At 39.5% G+C, this 17142-nt stretch overlaps 3 protein-coding genes across 3 annotated transcripts; 1 reads left to right on the top strand and 2 right to left on the bottom strand.

The window, feature by feature from the left end:
* Positions 1–26: 26 nt before the first annotated feature.
* LOC106181497 (acyl-coenzyme A oxidase-like protein) lies at positions 27–17055 on the bottom strand. The gene is made up of 19 exons (XM_087002999.1): positions 16896–17055; positions 16235–16331; positions 15922–16005; positions 15600–15686; positions 15261–15359; positions 14918–15032; positions 14490–14576; positions 14236–14308; positions 13900–14032; positions 13523–13557; positions 13150–13266; positions 12760–12913; positions 3046–3135; positions 2807–2916; positions 2513–2624; positions 2191–2278; positions 1733–1803; positions 1323–1424; positions 27–975 (listed from the first exon to the last, which is right to left on the bottom strand). Exons 1-19 carry the CDS (start codon positions 17048–17050, stop codon positions 802–804), a joined length of 1983 nt encoding a protein of 660 aa, XP_086859125.1. The 5' UTR covers positions 17051–17055; the 3' UTR covers positions 27–801.
* On the top strand, positions 3805–8370 carry LOC147763796 (uncharacterized). The gene is made up of 2 exons (XM_087007008.1): positions 3805–5318; positions 6929–8370. Exon 1 carries the CDS (start codon positions 3805–3807, stop codon positions 5305–5307), a length of 1503 nt encoding a protein of 500 aa, XP_086863134.1. The 3' UTR covers positions 5308–5318; positions 6929–8370.
* LOC106167990 (uncharacterized) lies at positions 8516–12502 on the bottom strand. The gene is made up of 2 exons (XM_013546905.2): positions 11823–12502; positions 8516–9539 (listed from the first exon to the last, which is right to left on the bottom strand). The coding sequence occupies exons 1-2, from the start codon at positions 12277–12279 to the stop codon at positions 8701–8703; spliced, it is 1296 nt and encodes a 431-aa protein (XP_013402359.2). The 5' UTR covers positions 12280–12502; the 3' UTR covers positions 8516–8700.
* Positions 17056–17142: the final 87 nt, after the last annotated feature.

Below are 17142 nucleotides of genomic sequence, written 5' to 3'. Positions count from 1 at the left end.
TTGCAACTGTGAGGACAATACAACAGTTTGGGTAATCATGTTTGTATTTGACCGTAAACAAATATCTCAATGTACACAATTCAATAAATTAAAAACTTTATCACAGATAATTTACAAGACATGCCACTTGAGCACTTAATATTCTTCTAAATAAATTATTCTTAGTCTCAATTTTCTCACCAGTAATCACCTACTTTGTTTGCTGAAAAAAAAGGTACCAGCTAATGCCATTCTTCATTTTACTCTGTTAAGGAAAAATAACCAAAACTGAGTCCATCCCATGTACTATTTAAATGAGTTAAATTTTGGTCAGTGCACCATGTTTGAGTACATATCAAAACTCTTTGGTACACGCTGTCAGCATTCCTTGGTAATCAACACTTAGGCACTTGACTTATCTTTGTCCTTGTTCAATTCTCTTCATATATAAAGCATTGTGCTATTAACAGATTAAACCCAGGATCACAAGATGACCCCATGATGTACAATTTGTAGATGTGATTGAGAATTGCAAACTCATTATTCCTGCTTCTGTTAATAATGCACTAGGTCTACAACAGTATTTCTGATCCTGTTGTGTAAACCTAGTCCAAATAATGGAATGACTGGCATTAAAGACTGACCATTTTGACACTGTTAATTCTGTAAATCAATACAGACTACAGTTGATACTAATGCTGTAAGTACTGGGACCCTGTTAACCCAGTAGGTTACAGTTTAGACTGGGGTGGCAGTAAGACCATGTTACTATAAGGATAATAAGCCCACGGCGCTCTATTGCTGGGAATGCATGCTATTTAGTTACAGTTTAGACTGGGGTGGCGTTAATTCCATGTCACTGTCAGGATAATAAGCCCACGGCGCCCTACTGCTAGGAATGCCTGCAATGGGTGCATGAACACAGTTGGAGGGATGACGGAATGCTTCCACGACCTCAAGAGCATGCTCTCTGGTTACAGCACACAGTTTGATGTACTGAAAAGATAAGAGAAGTTTTCTTTTAGCTTATGAACATTACTAATATTAAGCAAAAATTGCAAAAAATATTTGAATCAGTAATTTTTTTCTGACTAAAGTATATCTGAATAGTTGCAATCCATATCTTTAAAAACATTGTAATTTTCTCCTTGAAATCTTCTCAATATTTGAATACTGAATACTGTGGGGACCTGCTTCATGAAGTAAAACAGCTGGTCGTAAAACTCAACTTTGTAAAGCAGGAAAAAACTTATGTTGGCTTCAGCAACTTTTCCACTGCAGTAGGCTGCAAATATGAATCTAAGTTCAGACTATTACATGTAAACTAGACTTGTGTAGCTCACCTCTTGTCTCAGGTCTTTGGCCATGGCTGCTGTGATGTAGTTGTTCTCTAAGAACCAAGCTCTGTCTTCATACAGCAGGTGGACAGCATACAGCTTGCAAAACTGGAAATATAATATAATATAATATAATATATACCCTGATACTGTTGTGTGGCATACAGCTTGCAAAACTGACAATATGCGTAATGTACACACTCTGACACTGTTATGTGGCAAACACAAAGATACTGTTGGAATTGTACCTCTCTAGCAGATCAGCTTTGTTTACATTAACTCTGGCTCTGGTTTATCTCAGAAATAAGTAGCAACAGACTTCTTAAATATAACTCTAATTTTGTATGATAAATAATCTGTATCAACATTTTCTCCTTCAAAGCTGATAGAAAGAGAAGAAAGATCCTTAGGCTTACCTTCATCATGATCTCTTTATCTCTCTCTTCAGGGCACCTGTCCACTGCTGCCATGTACTGCTCCAATGTAACTGGAATAGGCAATAACATGTCTACAAACCACATCTACGACATCGTTCACAACAAAAGCCAAATGTTCATTAATAAGAAATGGGAGGAGCATGGCCGCTGATGTCTCTAACAAAGAAGACACTTTAATGACTGCAACAAAATATCTGACGTTCAATGCTGTAAAGACCATTGATAAATCCATAGGAAAATTAATCCTTTTTCACATAATAAAATGTAGCAGAGATCAGTGTTATAAAGTCCTTACCTCTATGTATATAACACCAGGCCAGTTTAGTGGAGTGATGGAGACAGAGTTCAGTGTTATAAAGTCCTTACCTCTATGTATATAGCACCAGGCCAGTGTAGTGGAGTGATGGAGACAGAGTTCAGTGTTATAAAGTTCTTACCTCTATGTATATAACACCAGGCCAGTGTAGTGGAGTGATGGAGACACTGATTCCAGGCAGTGAAAGGAGGTTCTAATCTTGCAGACACCTGTTCAAATTAAAATGAAAACTGGCAAAAATAAAACATTTACAGTTGACATAATCAATCAGTCACAAAATTGCGTAAAAGAAAATCTGTAAACGAGGCAATCATAATAATTCTACACCAGTCAAAACAGTGTCAATATTTCATCATTAAATCATTAATGCGTGACAAATAATTTAAACTCTGATCTCATAAGGACTAGCACATATTACCCAAAAGTCTGGGGACACAGCTTACCTTATCAAACAGTCTGGCTGCCAGACTTCTCAGCAACTTGTCTTCTTTAAAAGCCAGCGCCTTCCTGATAAATGTCATACTGCTCACAGGGGCCAGAGTTACTGCAAACTTACTGAAAACAAACAGTTTAAATGGTTGACCAAGTAAAAAATTGCTTTTACCATAAGAAAATAAACTGCATGATTAGATAGAACAATAAAACTGTGTCATAAAATTTACATATGAATGTAACATTTGTAATTCTAGGATTCCACCTTCCTTAGTCTAAGTTAAATGGCTATGAGACGATGTTACCTTGTTTTCACAGAAGACACAAAGCTGCCTGTCATAGAAGACAACATGGCTGCCACCCGGCTACTTTCAAACTGTTTACTATACTGAGTGAGGAGCTCCTTGGCAACTTGCTGCAACAGTAAAATATGTCAAACTTTAACACCACAGAATCTTATAAAAGTTTTGTTTTGTACACAATTATAACACAACTTACTCCCATAGAACTTACAAACTAAAACAGATTTCTATTTTTGACTCACCTGTAACATGACCATGTTATCCCCTTCAAATGTCACAAACACATCTGCATCTCTCTTCAGACTAGGAAGACGGTTTTCCTCCATGTAACCCTGAAAATGTCAACAACATGCACTTTAAAGCTCTTACATGCAATCCCTTTAAATATGCCTGGTCTTTTAATGACACTTCTACACTTGAAAAAAAATTGCATTTAATAATGCTGTTCAAAAGTAATTTTTATTTTGTGATGTAAATGCAATTTTTTTTCAAGTTTTTCAATTCATGGCATATATCAAATATCACAGAGAGCAACAAACTTATTTAAAAACACACACAGAGTCGGGCAAAATGACCTTTATTTCCCAGAATCTAGAACACTATAAATAAGTAGAACAGACAAACTCAATATTAATAGATTGGATCATAAATAAATTAAACCATTTCTGCAACAGATCATGAAAAGTCCCAACCCAAAGTAGGGATTGTTGTGATGAAAGTCTAGTTAAAATAAGCATTTCAGTTCATTGCACAGTGGAGCAATCACAATCACTGCATTTGCACTTAATTTAACTCTCATCTGATCATTCGGGATTCTACGAGATATGCGTGCGCCTGCGTGGTACTCAATTCTGCGTTCGCTTGTCTTCGTGCTCACACGTGCACTCGATTATTCATCGATTTTTTATAATTTACGTGGTTTTTTAAAGACTGGTCATACTCTTTTGTGAGAGATTGCTTGACAGACAATCTTTTGTACTAATTGACGCTGGTTTTTTAGCATGTCGTCGGCTCAGACCGGACTGCAAAGCGACTTAGTTGGCGCTATTATTGCTCAGGCTGAGGCAAGCCAGAGTGGCGCAGAGCGGGCTTCAGCAAAGGATGCTGGCTCAGAAAAATCGACTACCACAACCAAATCTAGTGGTAATAGGGGTAAAAGACTAAGAACCCCGAGCTCTGCTTATAGCAAAAGAGCAAAGCTGACAAAGGACGTCAGCTTCACGGACGGTGCAGGCTCCCATGGAAAAAACCTAAATTCCAAGGATGCAATTCCTTCGGAAACCTCCGTACACGAGGCAGATTCGGAGTCACGTGACGACCCGAACAACAAATCTAACAAGTCGGCTACACATGATGGCAGCGCCCATGGTCCTAGAAGTAGCCGGAGCTCACGCTCGCATGGAAACTACTCCAAGTCATTCAGTGACCATTCAGTGAGCTCTCGTGAGGTACAAAAAGATATGAACGACATGAAGGAGCAAATGTGTAATATTCAACAGATGCTAGCGTCTCTTACTCCTGTCGTATCGGAACTTAAACGTGCGTACGATGCTAGTATAAATAGCGACCAGGATGGTGAGCCCCCAGAGAAGAGACAGAGGCTTATTTTGTCAGATGATGAGGAATCCCTGTATGAGGAATCTTACTTTCGTTCTACTCCTGCCAATGATGATAGTAATGCTGACAGTGATAGCAGTGACAGTCCTGCTAAGGAAAAACCCTCAGAAACTCAGGTCAGTCAGCCTCAGGGCTTACAATGTTTGAAAAACATTTTGGCTGCAGTGACTAATGATGAAGTTAGAGGCCCGAAAGTTCATGATGATGTTGCTAAAATCATGAACACTGTTTTGTACAAGGGTATGCCTAAGGAAGTTCTGGAGGATATGGTGAAACTTTATCACCCACCTGAGAACTGTACCTACATGACTCAGATCAAATGTAACCAGAGACTGTGGGGAACACTGAGACCTTTAACCAAATATAATGACAAGATAATGCAAAACTGGCAAACCAACATATTCCATGGACTTACACCCTTCCTGGAGATAGCTGATGCTTGTTCTAAACACCTTGAAGGAGAAGGAGATGTGCCTTCTCCTGAAACATTGCTAGCAAAGATGACAGACGGATTCAGCATCCTTGCTGCAGTTGTACATGACATTTCTATGTTTCGCAGAGAACTCGCCAAACCAGACATTAATGAGAAATACAAAGCTTTGGCTTCCCCACAGAATCCTGTCACCAAGGAGCTGTTTGGTGACAATTTGGATGCAAATATGAAGGATATTGAAGAAGGCCTAAAAATCTCTAACAAGGTTCAGAAGAAAATAGCACGCCCTAGACCCACAAATATCTTCTCCAAACCCAGGGTATTTCCTACAAGGGCAACAGCTCGCTATGACAACAAAAAAGCTGGTTCTTTTTTAGGAGGGAAGAACCAGAGAAGTCAACAGAACAACAGGAAAAACTGGACAGAGAAAAAGTTCCAGAAGAAAGAGTATTAGGAAATACTCATGTAAGTCAACCTTTTGTTGCTGGTAATATAAAACAGTCTCTTCTTGAATGGCAGAAGTTGACTTCAGATCCAGTGATACTCTCTTATGTTGTAGGGGTCAAGTTAGACTTTACAGAACAACCTGTACAAGATTTTGAGCCTAACAGCTTAAACTTTAGTTCAGCAGAACAGCTTATTGTGGATTCAGAAATTAAAAAATTGCTTGACAAAGGTGTCATCATATCCTCTAATGAGGAACCAGGACAGTTTGTTTCTCCCATTTTTCTCAGGCCAAAAAAGGATGGCACCCATAGGATGATTCTTAACTTGAGAAAATTGAACTCTTGTATAAAATACCATCATTTTAAAATGGACACGGTGCAAACTTGTCTAAATCTTATGACTCCAAATTGTTATTTAGCTTCACTGGATCTGAAGCATGCTTACTACTCTGTCCCTGTAGCTCCAGAATTTCAGAAATACCTTAAAGTTAGATGGAAAGGCAGTCTTTTTTCATATGTTGCACTTCCAAATGGACTAGCCTCTGCACCCAGAATCTGGACTAAGCTTCTTAAACCAGTTTTGGCACAATTAAGGTCAAAAGCATACATTTCCAGCATTTACTTGGATGACCTATATTTACAAGGTGAAACTAAGGAAGCTTGTGAGGAGAATGTTAGAGAAACTGTGCAATTACTATCGAAATTGGGTTTTGTTATTCATGAACAAAAGTCCACACTAGTTCCTGTTCAAATTATGGACCACTTGGGCTTTACCTTGAACTCTAGGTCAATGACAGTTATGCTCACTTCAGAGAGAAGGGCTAACATTGTTTCAAAATTAATGGACAGAATGAAAAAGCATAAATGCACAATTAGGCAAGGTGCACAGTTGATAGGTTCCCTAGTTTCAGCTTTACCTGGGGTACAATATGGGGAACTACACTACAGGTCCCTGGAAATGGATAAAATTGTAGCCCTTAAGAAAAACAGGGGTAATTTTGATGCACATATGATTTTTAGTAACAAGGCAATCACAGACATAGTATGGTGGATAGATAACATCAACTTGGCAAAAAATCTAAGACGCCCCAATCCTGACTGTATTATTCAGACAGATGCATCAAAAATGGGATGGGGTGCAGTGTTACAAGAGTCCACAACAGGGGGTAGATGGCAGAAATGTGAAATGACTAAACATATCAATTTTTTAAAGGACATTTGTGGAAAACATGTACAGTTACAGATGGATAATACTACTGCTGTTGCATACATAAGAAATATGGGAGGCACCCATTCTAGTGAATGTAATGAGATCACCCTTTCTATCTGGAAGTGGGCAATTAAACAAGCCATTTGGCTCTCAGCAACTCACATCCCAGGTGTCCTTAATGTTGTGGCAGACAAACATAGCAGATATTTTAATGATAGGACAGAATGGTCTTTATCCCCCTCTATTTTTGAGCATTTAGCTGCATTCCTTGGGAGACCTTCTGTTGACATGTTTGCCTCCAGGTTGAATCATAAGACAGAACTTTATTATGCCTGGAAACCAGACCCCCATGCACTTGCAATAGATGCTTTTCAGCAGTCTTGGTCTGTAAACTTAAACTATGCATTTCCTCCTTTCAGTATGCTGAATCAGGTCCTTCAGAAGCTGCAGACAGACCAGGCCGACATCTTGCTGATAGCTCCACTGTGGGCCACACAGCCATGGTTCCCAGTCCTCCTTCAGATGCTCTACAGAGAACCAGTGCTGTTGCCGCCAACACACAAAATCCTGAGCCTTCCGCACAAAAAAGGGGAGGTGCACCCACTGTCAGACAAGATGAGGCTGATGGCATGTTTGTTATCGGGAAAAGCTTACAAGAAAAGGGTATTTCAGGCAAAACTCAAGACATTATTATGCAATCTTGGCGGACTGGCACACGAAAACAGTACAACACCTACATCAAAAAATGGATTAATTACTGCACTAAACTCAATTATGATCCCTTTCAGCCAAGTGTGCCACAAATATTAGGATTTCTCACTGAACTGTTTGAAGCTGGTCTTAATTACAGTGCCATTTGCACTGCAAGATCTGCTTTATCAGCTTTTGTGCAACTGAAAGATTCCTCAACACTTGGATCTAACCAGCTCATCAAGCGTTTCATCAAAGGTGTATTTCACAGCAGACCTTCTTTTCCCAGATACCAAACCACATGGGATACAAATATTGTATTAGCATACCTAGAGAAATTATCACCAGTTTCAGAACTTTCAGACAAAGATCTAACACTCAAACTAGTTATGTTGGTGGCACTGATATCAGGACAAAGATGTCAATCAATTCATCTCATGAACCTTAAAACAGTGTTAAAAACTGACACAGGAGTGGCTTTTTTAATTGATGCATTAGTTAAACAGTCTAGGCCAACAAAAGATCAGCCAATCATAAACTTACCTGGTTTCCCAGAGAACAGCAGACTCTGTGTGTTGAATGTGTTACATGAATATTTAATTAGAACTAGCAAATATAGAAGTAGTGGTGTTTCACAACTTTTTCTTAGTTACAACAGACCTTTTAATCCTGTAAAAAAGGATACGATTGCTAGATGGATAAAGACAGTCATGTTAAAGGCTGGAGTGGATACAAGTGTGTTTAAAGCACATAGCACACGTGCAGCTTCTACTAGTAAAGCTTTTGCTGCCAATATTCCACTCAGTACCATTTTACGTACAGCTGGTTGGAGTAACAACAATACCTTTTCTAGGTTTTATAACAAACCAACAGTATCACAGAATACTAGTTTTGCTTTTTCAGTGCTTGAAAAACTGTGATTATGATTCATGAGAATATTGTTTGAGTTGCATTAAAAAAAAAAAAAAAAAAACTTGTTTCAACAGTTCTTTGTTCGTGTTCACGACAGCTTTGAAATCTCGTAGAATCCCGAATGATCAGATGAGAGTTAAATTTAAAGATTAAACGAGACTTACCTGTAAGTTGAAGTTTGATTGGAATTTAACTCTCATCTGGATCATTTGAGGGATTATACGCCCACCCTTATTTTCAGTTAACACCCACCCTTCTTCCTTTGTTGGGGGCAGGCGCACGCATATCTCGTATAATCCCTCAAATGATCCAGATGAGAGTTAAATTCCAATCAAACTTCAACTTACAGGTAAGTCTCGTTTAATCTTTAAATTAAATTGCACATGACACAGTTCATGTCCACACTTGAGCATGCATCTGGCGACATAAAAGTTGTGTGTGGACTCACAAAAGCTTATAGTTTCTGCACTGCTGATGTAACGACATCTAGCTTCATAGCTGTAGACGGTTTGATATATTCGTAGACGGCGTCGCTCTTCCAATCCCCCATGGCTTTGACCATGGCAAGGGGTGTACCTACGGACATCAGTCAAGTTGCTCCCCCTCTGCGAAGGCTGTGGGTGTTGTAGGTGGCTGAGGAGAGTCCAATATCTTTCAAAGCCTGGATGAGGCGACGACGAAACAGAGATTGCGTAAGCACAGATAAATTTCCTTTCTCATCTGTGTAGGAGAAGAGGGGTGTGTCAGGAGCTGCAAGCTGGGCACCCAGGAATTTTAACAATGTTGTGATGGGACAGAGGGCAGAACCTGCTATGTAAGGCAGCACAACTGTATGTGGCGGGTGTCCATACTGATTTGTCTTTGACTTGGCTATCCTAAGTATGCCCCCTTTCCCCATCACAGAAAAATCTTTCCGACACAAAGAATGTCCTGGTTCAGACTGGGATTTCACTGTCACATTGCTTACTCGAAGAAGTCCAAAGAAAGCACAAAGACAAGCGGCCCATTGTTGTAGGTCCTGCAAGTTGCTGAGGTTGAATGTGCCATGGAGTTTATAAAGGTGCTCTGGAAGTAGCGGCAGTTTTTGGTTCCCTTGATCTCCCTTGTGTCGTCTTATTCTCCCTAGGATGGTCTTAAGTTCCCATGATGTAAGAGGATTGCCTAGGCCAAACTCCATGTGCAGTATCCTGATGATGTTTAGGTATTGACGGACTGTCGAGACAGCACAAGAGCGTGCCAGAAAGGCAGCATAGCGGCACACGTTCTTACTTGACACCGGGAGTGGTGCACAGTTAATGGCATTGCAGAAGTTAATGTATGAATTAAGGTGTGTTCTGTAAGTCACTTTTGTGGATGTAGCGAATAGCTGAGACTTCCAAAAGGCAACTTCTTGGTCTAGTTCTCTACATAGCTTCGTGGCAGTATTCCCTGTGAATACAGAAACATAAGTGAATGAGCAGTCATGTGGTTATTAAGGTAGTATGCGGGTGGTAATATATTTAGGCATGAGTACCACAGATTTATCAGGTCAGTTAATTGGAAGGCTTTTCCTGGCTCATGTAAACGCGAGATTGAATCAGCAAGGACATTGTCCGTCCCCGTTATGTGAGATGCTTCCAACGCAAAGTTACAATGCAGAGCCAGGCTCGATAGCTCTTTTAAAAGATTATTACACATGACGTTGGGTGAGGCCCCTTTGTTTATTATGTCCATTGCCACTTTGCTATCTGTATGAATAACAACACGCTTGTTCTTCCATGTCACTCCCCATCTATGCGCTGTCAGGACTACAGCTGCGAGTTCCTGGACGTTAATATGCTGAACGCTCAGAACTGGGCTGTCTGAAAGCCAGTTGGTATAGAACCAATCCCCGTAGTGGAAAGCTCCCCCTGCGGTGCTACTAGAGTCTGTGTAAACATGTACTTGCTCGCGCATGTCCCATATCAGACGCGTATTGTTTCCCATTCGTAACCACGCAAGCCACCAGTCTATTTCATTGTGAATGTCCTTCACTCGGCATTTGTGCGATGGTTGCTTAAGTTCTCTAATCTTATTAAAAATTGGACGTAGGTGGGTCTTACCCCATGGAATCACATTGGCTGCCCACGACAGTCTGCCCGCCAATGATTCCAGCTGCCTTCTGGTGGCACGTGTACGGCGACTGAAAGAACTTAATATCTGGCAAAGTTCCTCCACTTTTCCCTTCTCAAGTGAAAGTGTACCTTGCGTTGTATCAATCACTGTACCCAGAAAGGTCAGTTTGGTAGTAGGGTCAACAGCCTTTTTCCAATTAATTCTGAAGCCCAGCTGCCGGAGAAGGGCGATGAGCTCATTGTACGTAGTAAAACACTCTTCACGAGTCTTGCCCACCACTAAAAAGTCATCCAGATACACCACCAGTTTGTGTCCCTGCTTTTCCATTATCCTTTTCACAGCCTGGGTGATGCGATGGAAAATCATAGGTGATTTCCTGGCTCCGAACGGGATTCTAGTGTCTGCTAACACTTGTTCTGCCGATGACCCTTGAAAATGCCACTGAAGGCCTGTGAGGCAGTACTGTGAAGGGTGGAGTGGCACTGAGCGATATGCAGAATGGAGATCAATTTTTGCGAGGAAATAGCCAGGCTTGATAAGAGATAGCGCATTTTCTAGTTTCTCACACTGGAAAGGTAGCTTTGAAGCATAGTCATTTACCGCATTTCCTGTTGGCCGACTGTAATCATGGATTACGCGCACTCCTCCGTCTGGCTTAGGTACAGCCGATAACGCACTAATAACTCTTGGAGACATGTGTGGCTTAATCAAATGTCCCTCCCGTAGTTCAGAAAGGAGTTGTTCCTCAACTTTGGACTTAAAGTCTGGGTGCAGCGCTGATTTGCTGTTTTTGGTTTTTGCTGGTGCTATGTTATCCGCCTTTATATCGTCTACAATTTTAAAACCCGTCTCTATGCCCCCTATTACGAAGTCATAATCATAATCCCCTCTCATAAGTTCTTTCCATGTCTTTATGTTATTGGTTAGTGGGGATACTGTGGGGGAATCCCCGGGCATCTGTCAGTAGTCCTTATGCTGCTGTAAGCCTGGCTGCTGTTGTGATTGCTTATGAGTAAAGTCTCCATGCCCAGATTTAAAACAGGTGCTGCAGATGTGGGAAAATTTACAGTTCCTGATATTGCAGCCCAGCCGTCCATTATACTTGAGGCAAACTGGGCGGCCTGTAGAGGGATCCGATTTACTTTGCCTTTGTTGTCTTTGGGGGCGAGTTGGTTAGTCGGCTTTTTCTGATTTCAACAGCAATTGCATGAGAAAAACACTGTCAGTGCCCCACTGAAACCCCTGTGTAGCCTGGGCTTTCCTGTATTCCATATCATAACGTAGCACCGACTGCCATTCGAAAGCTTGTGCCATGCAAGTGATCTTTGTGATGTAGCTAACGTAACTCGCTACAGTTGCCAAGTCTATGCCCTCTTTCACTATCATTTCCGAGAGGATCTTCATGCTAGCCTCGGTGTACTGCATGGGCGTTATGCTCTCTAAGGGGGGGACGTCTGTCGCTGAGGGATACATTGAAGTCGCCAATCCTCACGGTCGCGCTGTCGTTTTGGCTAGTGTTGTACTGCTGTTTAAACATAATAAAGTCCCGGACGTCATAATGGCGTTTTGCGGGGTTAGAAGCACCCAGGGAATCAAACGGGTCAAAGGTGCTCTTACCTTGAGGAGGCGTTGATTCCTTATGAACTCCCTCGGTCGTCTTGGTTCCCAAAAGTTGACATAATTTCGCGTAGTCTAATTCTCCCTCGATTGCAGTGGGCGCCGCCATGTTTGTGACGTCACATCCTGTCTCCGAGGAAGATGGCGGCTGCGCTTCCGGTCCTCTGCTGCTGCCTGCCCTGGCTCCGTCCGTCTCGCAAGGAGGGTCCACTGCAGCGTCGGCGACAGGCCTTGCTGCAGTTGGTTTCGTTCTCACATCTGTGTTTAGTGATGAAACTGCTTCCTGCAATAGCAGCAGCTGCCCTAGCGGTAGCGTTTTGCTGAAAGTTTTGTGGATCAACGTGTCCGTCAGCATCTTGCAGGATCTCGTCGAAGTGAATCCTGCTTCGCTCAGAATGGTCATTGTCTGATCGCTGAGTTCGTACTCGTTTCTCCAAGCCTGGAACTCCTCGCCCATGGTGCCGCCGTAGTAGATGTAGTAAAACGAGTATTTAATGAGAGCAAAGCAGAATAGGCTTAAACAGCAAGGTCGGTGTGCTAACGCTAAAAATTATGCATGTTTCAGCTGGCGGCGCTAAACAAAGACTGCCCCAGGAGTGAAAAGTTAATAGGGCCTACAAAGTTAAGCTGAATGACCATTGGCCACGCTACCGGATGTTTTTCACGTGGCCTAGTTACTAAGAGCTGATAGGACAAAAATTGTTTTTCACATGACTAGTAACAACCCTGGGAAACAAAGGCCAGCTGCAGGCACCTTCCCTGTGTGTGCTTTTAAATACTCCTTATTCTAAGGGGGCACTTTAATTTCTATTAGATTTTCAAAATGCAAGTCTTCACATTCTCCCAGGTACAGAAAGCTTTCAGATACCACCAGAACCTACCATGCCTCCTACACTCTCCCACATACAGAAAACTTTCAGATACCACCAGAACCTACCATGCCTCCTACACTCTCCCTGCAAGTCTGCAATGTCTTCACACTCTCCCACGTACAGAAAGCTTTCAGGCCTGCCGCCAATGCCTGGAGTCCTCTTTCATTGACCAAATCTCTCTGGTTGCACAGAGCATCATCCAGCAATGAACCAGCATGTCTAAATAAAGCAAACTTTAAGGTGGAGTGACTTCCCATGTCATATAAAATTACCAGACATTCACACATCAAGAGATTTCTAATAAGTGTCACACATGTGTACAACATAATACCAATGTACATCTTTTACATTTCTTGCTGAGTGAGCTAACAGTGCATAAAAACTTATCTTGTCATAAGTTTCAGCTTTCATTTTGTGGCTACACAAACCTATCATCTCTGATCTAAATCAATTACCTCACTGCAAATGTCAGTCCCAGACACGTGGCAAGACACGGCATCAGACGGAGCTGGTGAGTTTGATAATTCATTATTAATTCTTCAGGACCTTCACTGGGACCAAACTGACGCCTTCTGCAATGTCACATAAGATACATAAGACTAATGTCACAGAAAAATTTGATAATTCTTTATTAATTATTAGACTTTAGCTGGATACAAAATGATAAGTTGGGGAATTAACATAAGTGACATGTTCGTAGAGGAAAAACAACAACAACCACAGCAACTTTTCTAGTAGCAGATTAACAATTAAAATGATAGCATTAACACAACAGATACTATAAGAATATTATGAGTGTTAATATGATATAATAATCTGACATATTACCTTAAACTGTACTTCACTGCAATTTCCAAACCAACCTGTCAAACAAAAATAATTAGAATATAAAACTTATTAAATATGAATGATCATAGTTAAAATGTAAAAACTAACATTATGTTGCAGAGGCAAGGGGGGGCGGGGGTACTGAGGTAAAACTTTTCACTGAAATTTTTTTAATCATATCTTTCATGCTAATTCCAACTTCATCTTACTCATCATTCAACACAAACTAGAATTACCATCTCATTATAAAACTACCGATATGTCAATGTTTTAAACATGGTAAATTAATGTCATGTAATGGTCATCAATAAGATCATTCCATTTTGATACAAAAAGTTAATTCTGGTCCTTAAGTTGTGTTCCTTATTTCCACCCACCTTGGTAGCTGCCAGTGCTTGAAAACACAATGCTAACCTAGGTGCCAACATGGTGCCCAGCATAGCATTGAACCTGGCATTATCATTGGTTATCTTGGTGACATACTCTCCCTCTAAACTCACATCTGCAAACCTGGACAGAAATATTGCCTCTACATCATAAAATAATTAACAGTTGAATCAAAATCACTTTACACAACATGCAGATCATGTAGAAATTAATTCAACATTAATTTTGATGTTTCTCAGATAACATTTTGAAAGTAAATTTGGTACCGACTACAGCTGCAATAGCTGGGGACATCTAAGTCCTAATGTCTATACCACATAACTGACCTGTTCAGTAAGTTTTCTCTGGGAATTCTGACATTGTCAAAGGCAACAAGCCCATTGTCCACACCATTTAAACCTCAAAATAAAAACAAAAAATCATATACATAAACCCAAACTTAAATAATGACACTATTAAAAGTAATATGGAAATCAATGGGCAATGATCAAGGTACTGCAATTAAAAAAACACCTGTCTGCTGACACAGGTATCAATTTAATTTCAACCATAAATGAACTTAGTTACTTCATCTTCCTACCTTCTTTTAGTCCCATGTCTGTGACGGTGATTCCAGGTAGCAACTGCCCCTGTTCATCTCTCACTGGTACTATAAAACAGTGTGGACCTAGACACATACAAAACATGAACAGTAATAATTAGAGACATCTTGTTCATCTCTCACTGGTACTATAAAACAGTGTGGTCCTAGACACATACAAAACATGAACAGTAATAATTAGAGATATGTTGTTCATCTCTCACTGGTACTATAAAACAGTGTGGACCTAGACTCAGATATGCGCAGAACATGAACAATAATGATAAGAGATATCTGAATGTATTTTCTTGCCTTCACAATAGCCATATCATAGCAGAAAAAATAGGTTTTTATTATATATCATTTTAATAAAGAGTTAACAGGGCCTGAAGAAAGTTATATTTGTACCTGTTTTTACTAGTAATTACCTTTGCATTGTCCTTTCACATAGACTTGTGCAAATACTGCTGCATAATTTCCCTGCAAAGCATTTCCAATGTAGATTTTCTCTGCATCAAGGCATGGAGTGTTGATGATAAATTGCTACAAAATAAAAAATTCAAAACATCTGAGATGAAAAGGAATGTGGTTTAGTTACAGCTCTTTACTGCATCGGACTTTGCTATCAATTTCTTTACTAGAATTACTCCACTTCTCAAAAAAGATTGTAATCTCATTTTGAATATCATTTCATTAGGTTACAGAAAGTGATTTAAAAAACATATAATGACCTTTCAAACAGTGAAAAATGCAAACTAGATAACTATCTACCTTAGTATCTTGATCATAGTGAGCCTGTGTTAATATTCCCCTCACATTGCTACCGTGGCCTCTCTCTGACATGGCAAACATACCAGTGAACTTCAATTCCTAAGAAGTAAAATAATCATAATTCCAAAAACCAAGAAATTGAGAAAAATAATTTTTAGATTCATTAACCTTTTTGTCATATCTCCAAATCAAACTTACCAAACTCTCTATTTCTACAATGTATCACAAAAATACAGCACATAATATCACAAACAAAAGCAAACCCCATCAAGCATCTAAGATATGTACAGAGTTACTCAAAGATACTAATTTCATAAGATGCAATTCAAACAAACTAACCTTGAGAGGGACAAACCATCTTTTTATGTGTTCTTCCGAACCAAGGTTTGTGATAACTCCACCAAATAACCAAGCCATTACTCCACTCTGGAATATATGGAAAAACCAATTTCTGTTAAGGATGACATAAAGTTACCCACTTCTGGTCACAACTGATATTTACTAGTTTGAAATATTTGTTTTTAAATTTTTAATTAATACCTATTAGCATATGCTTGCCAGTAGTGTTATAGTGTTTTAATGATATAGTCATCTCTATAGAAAACAAACTCATTAATATTACATAGAGAATGATGATTTTGATAACATGCAAGCAACTCACCTTGATGCCAACAGACAAGTCTGTGGCTGAGCATAGTTCTCCCAATGCTAAACTTCTATTTGTAAAATTCTGTTTTGAAGATGCCTGAAAAATTTGACTTTGGCATATATTTGTCTCATGCAGGTTTTTATTTATGAAATAGAATATTTCATCAATTAGAAAAAGATGTTACGAAAATATGTTAAAAAGCCATTATATTACATTATATTATCAAATTTTTTGTACTGGTACATGTCATACTTTGAAAGAAATGTTGATGTCCTGCATTCAAACCCACTCTTACATTCATGTTTGCAACAGAACCCTTACTAACCTGTTCATCAAATTGTTCTTGTATTTCAGGAAGACGGAATAAATATAGTGCCCTTTCCCTGGTCACATCTCTGTAATCTGACAGCGGCAGGTCAAACCTACAAAGAATACAGACAAATGCTATGGGATTTTTAGAGATTTAGGTATAAATGCTCTTAACAAAGTTCTGGCCTAGATTATATGAACACTCTGTAGGACTGGCTTATATTTAGATGACCATTCTAATCATTTCCCATTGTGTAAATGTAATTTAGTTTGCTGTTGAATAAGTTCATTTTTATCTGTTCTTTACAACTGTAACCCTCATTCTGGAAAATCTGTGCTGAAATTAAAACTTGACTCCATCTTACTCTTATCTTTATACTTTACTTTTCAAACTTCAGTTATTTTTACAAAAATTACATCACACAAAAATGAATGACAACACAATTCGGTTAAAAGACAAAAAGATTCACATCGTAACCATTCATTTGTTGAAACAAATCATCAAAGTTTCAACAAAATAATAAAAAGGTACCAATACTACCACTATCTCTAGGATCCAAAAATAATTATTTAGGATCCAAGGTTAACCACAGCACTGCGGCTACTGGCACAAGTTTTCGATCAAATTTGTGGGGCATACGTTCATTTAACGATTTGATTCATACGGAGGAACTAACCGTAAATTGAAAAGTTCATTTCCTTCAATATATTCACGTAATTTTTCTTTCACCTCCCAGAAATCACCGTCCAAAAAGCGAGAAAGGCTGGTGGGCGGCTTTCTTCTGGGGGCGGCCATATTGGAAAATGAGTACCTTCGGCAAACTTTTTTCATTCTTTGTGCATGTGGATTGATGCAAATAGATTTGGATTAATGTTTCTATTTTATAGAAAGATTTTGAAACTAATAATTCTTTATATATTCCA

Source organism: Lingula anatina, chromosome 2, assembly GCF_051362555.1.
Source record: "Lingula anatina isolate TDL-2025a chromosome 2, LinAna3.0, whole genome shotgun sequence".
In the NCBI taxonomy this organism is placed as follows: Eukaryota; Metazoa; Brachiopoda; class Lingulata; order Lingulida; family Lingulidae; genus Lingula; species Lingula anatina.
This window is presented reverse-complemented; position numbering and strand designations above follow the sequence as displayed.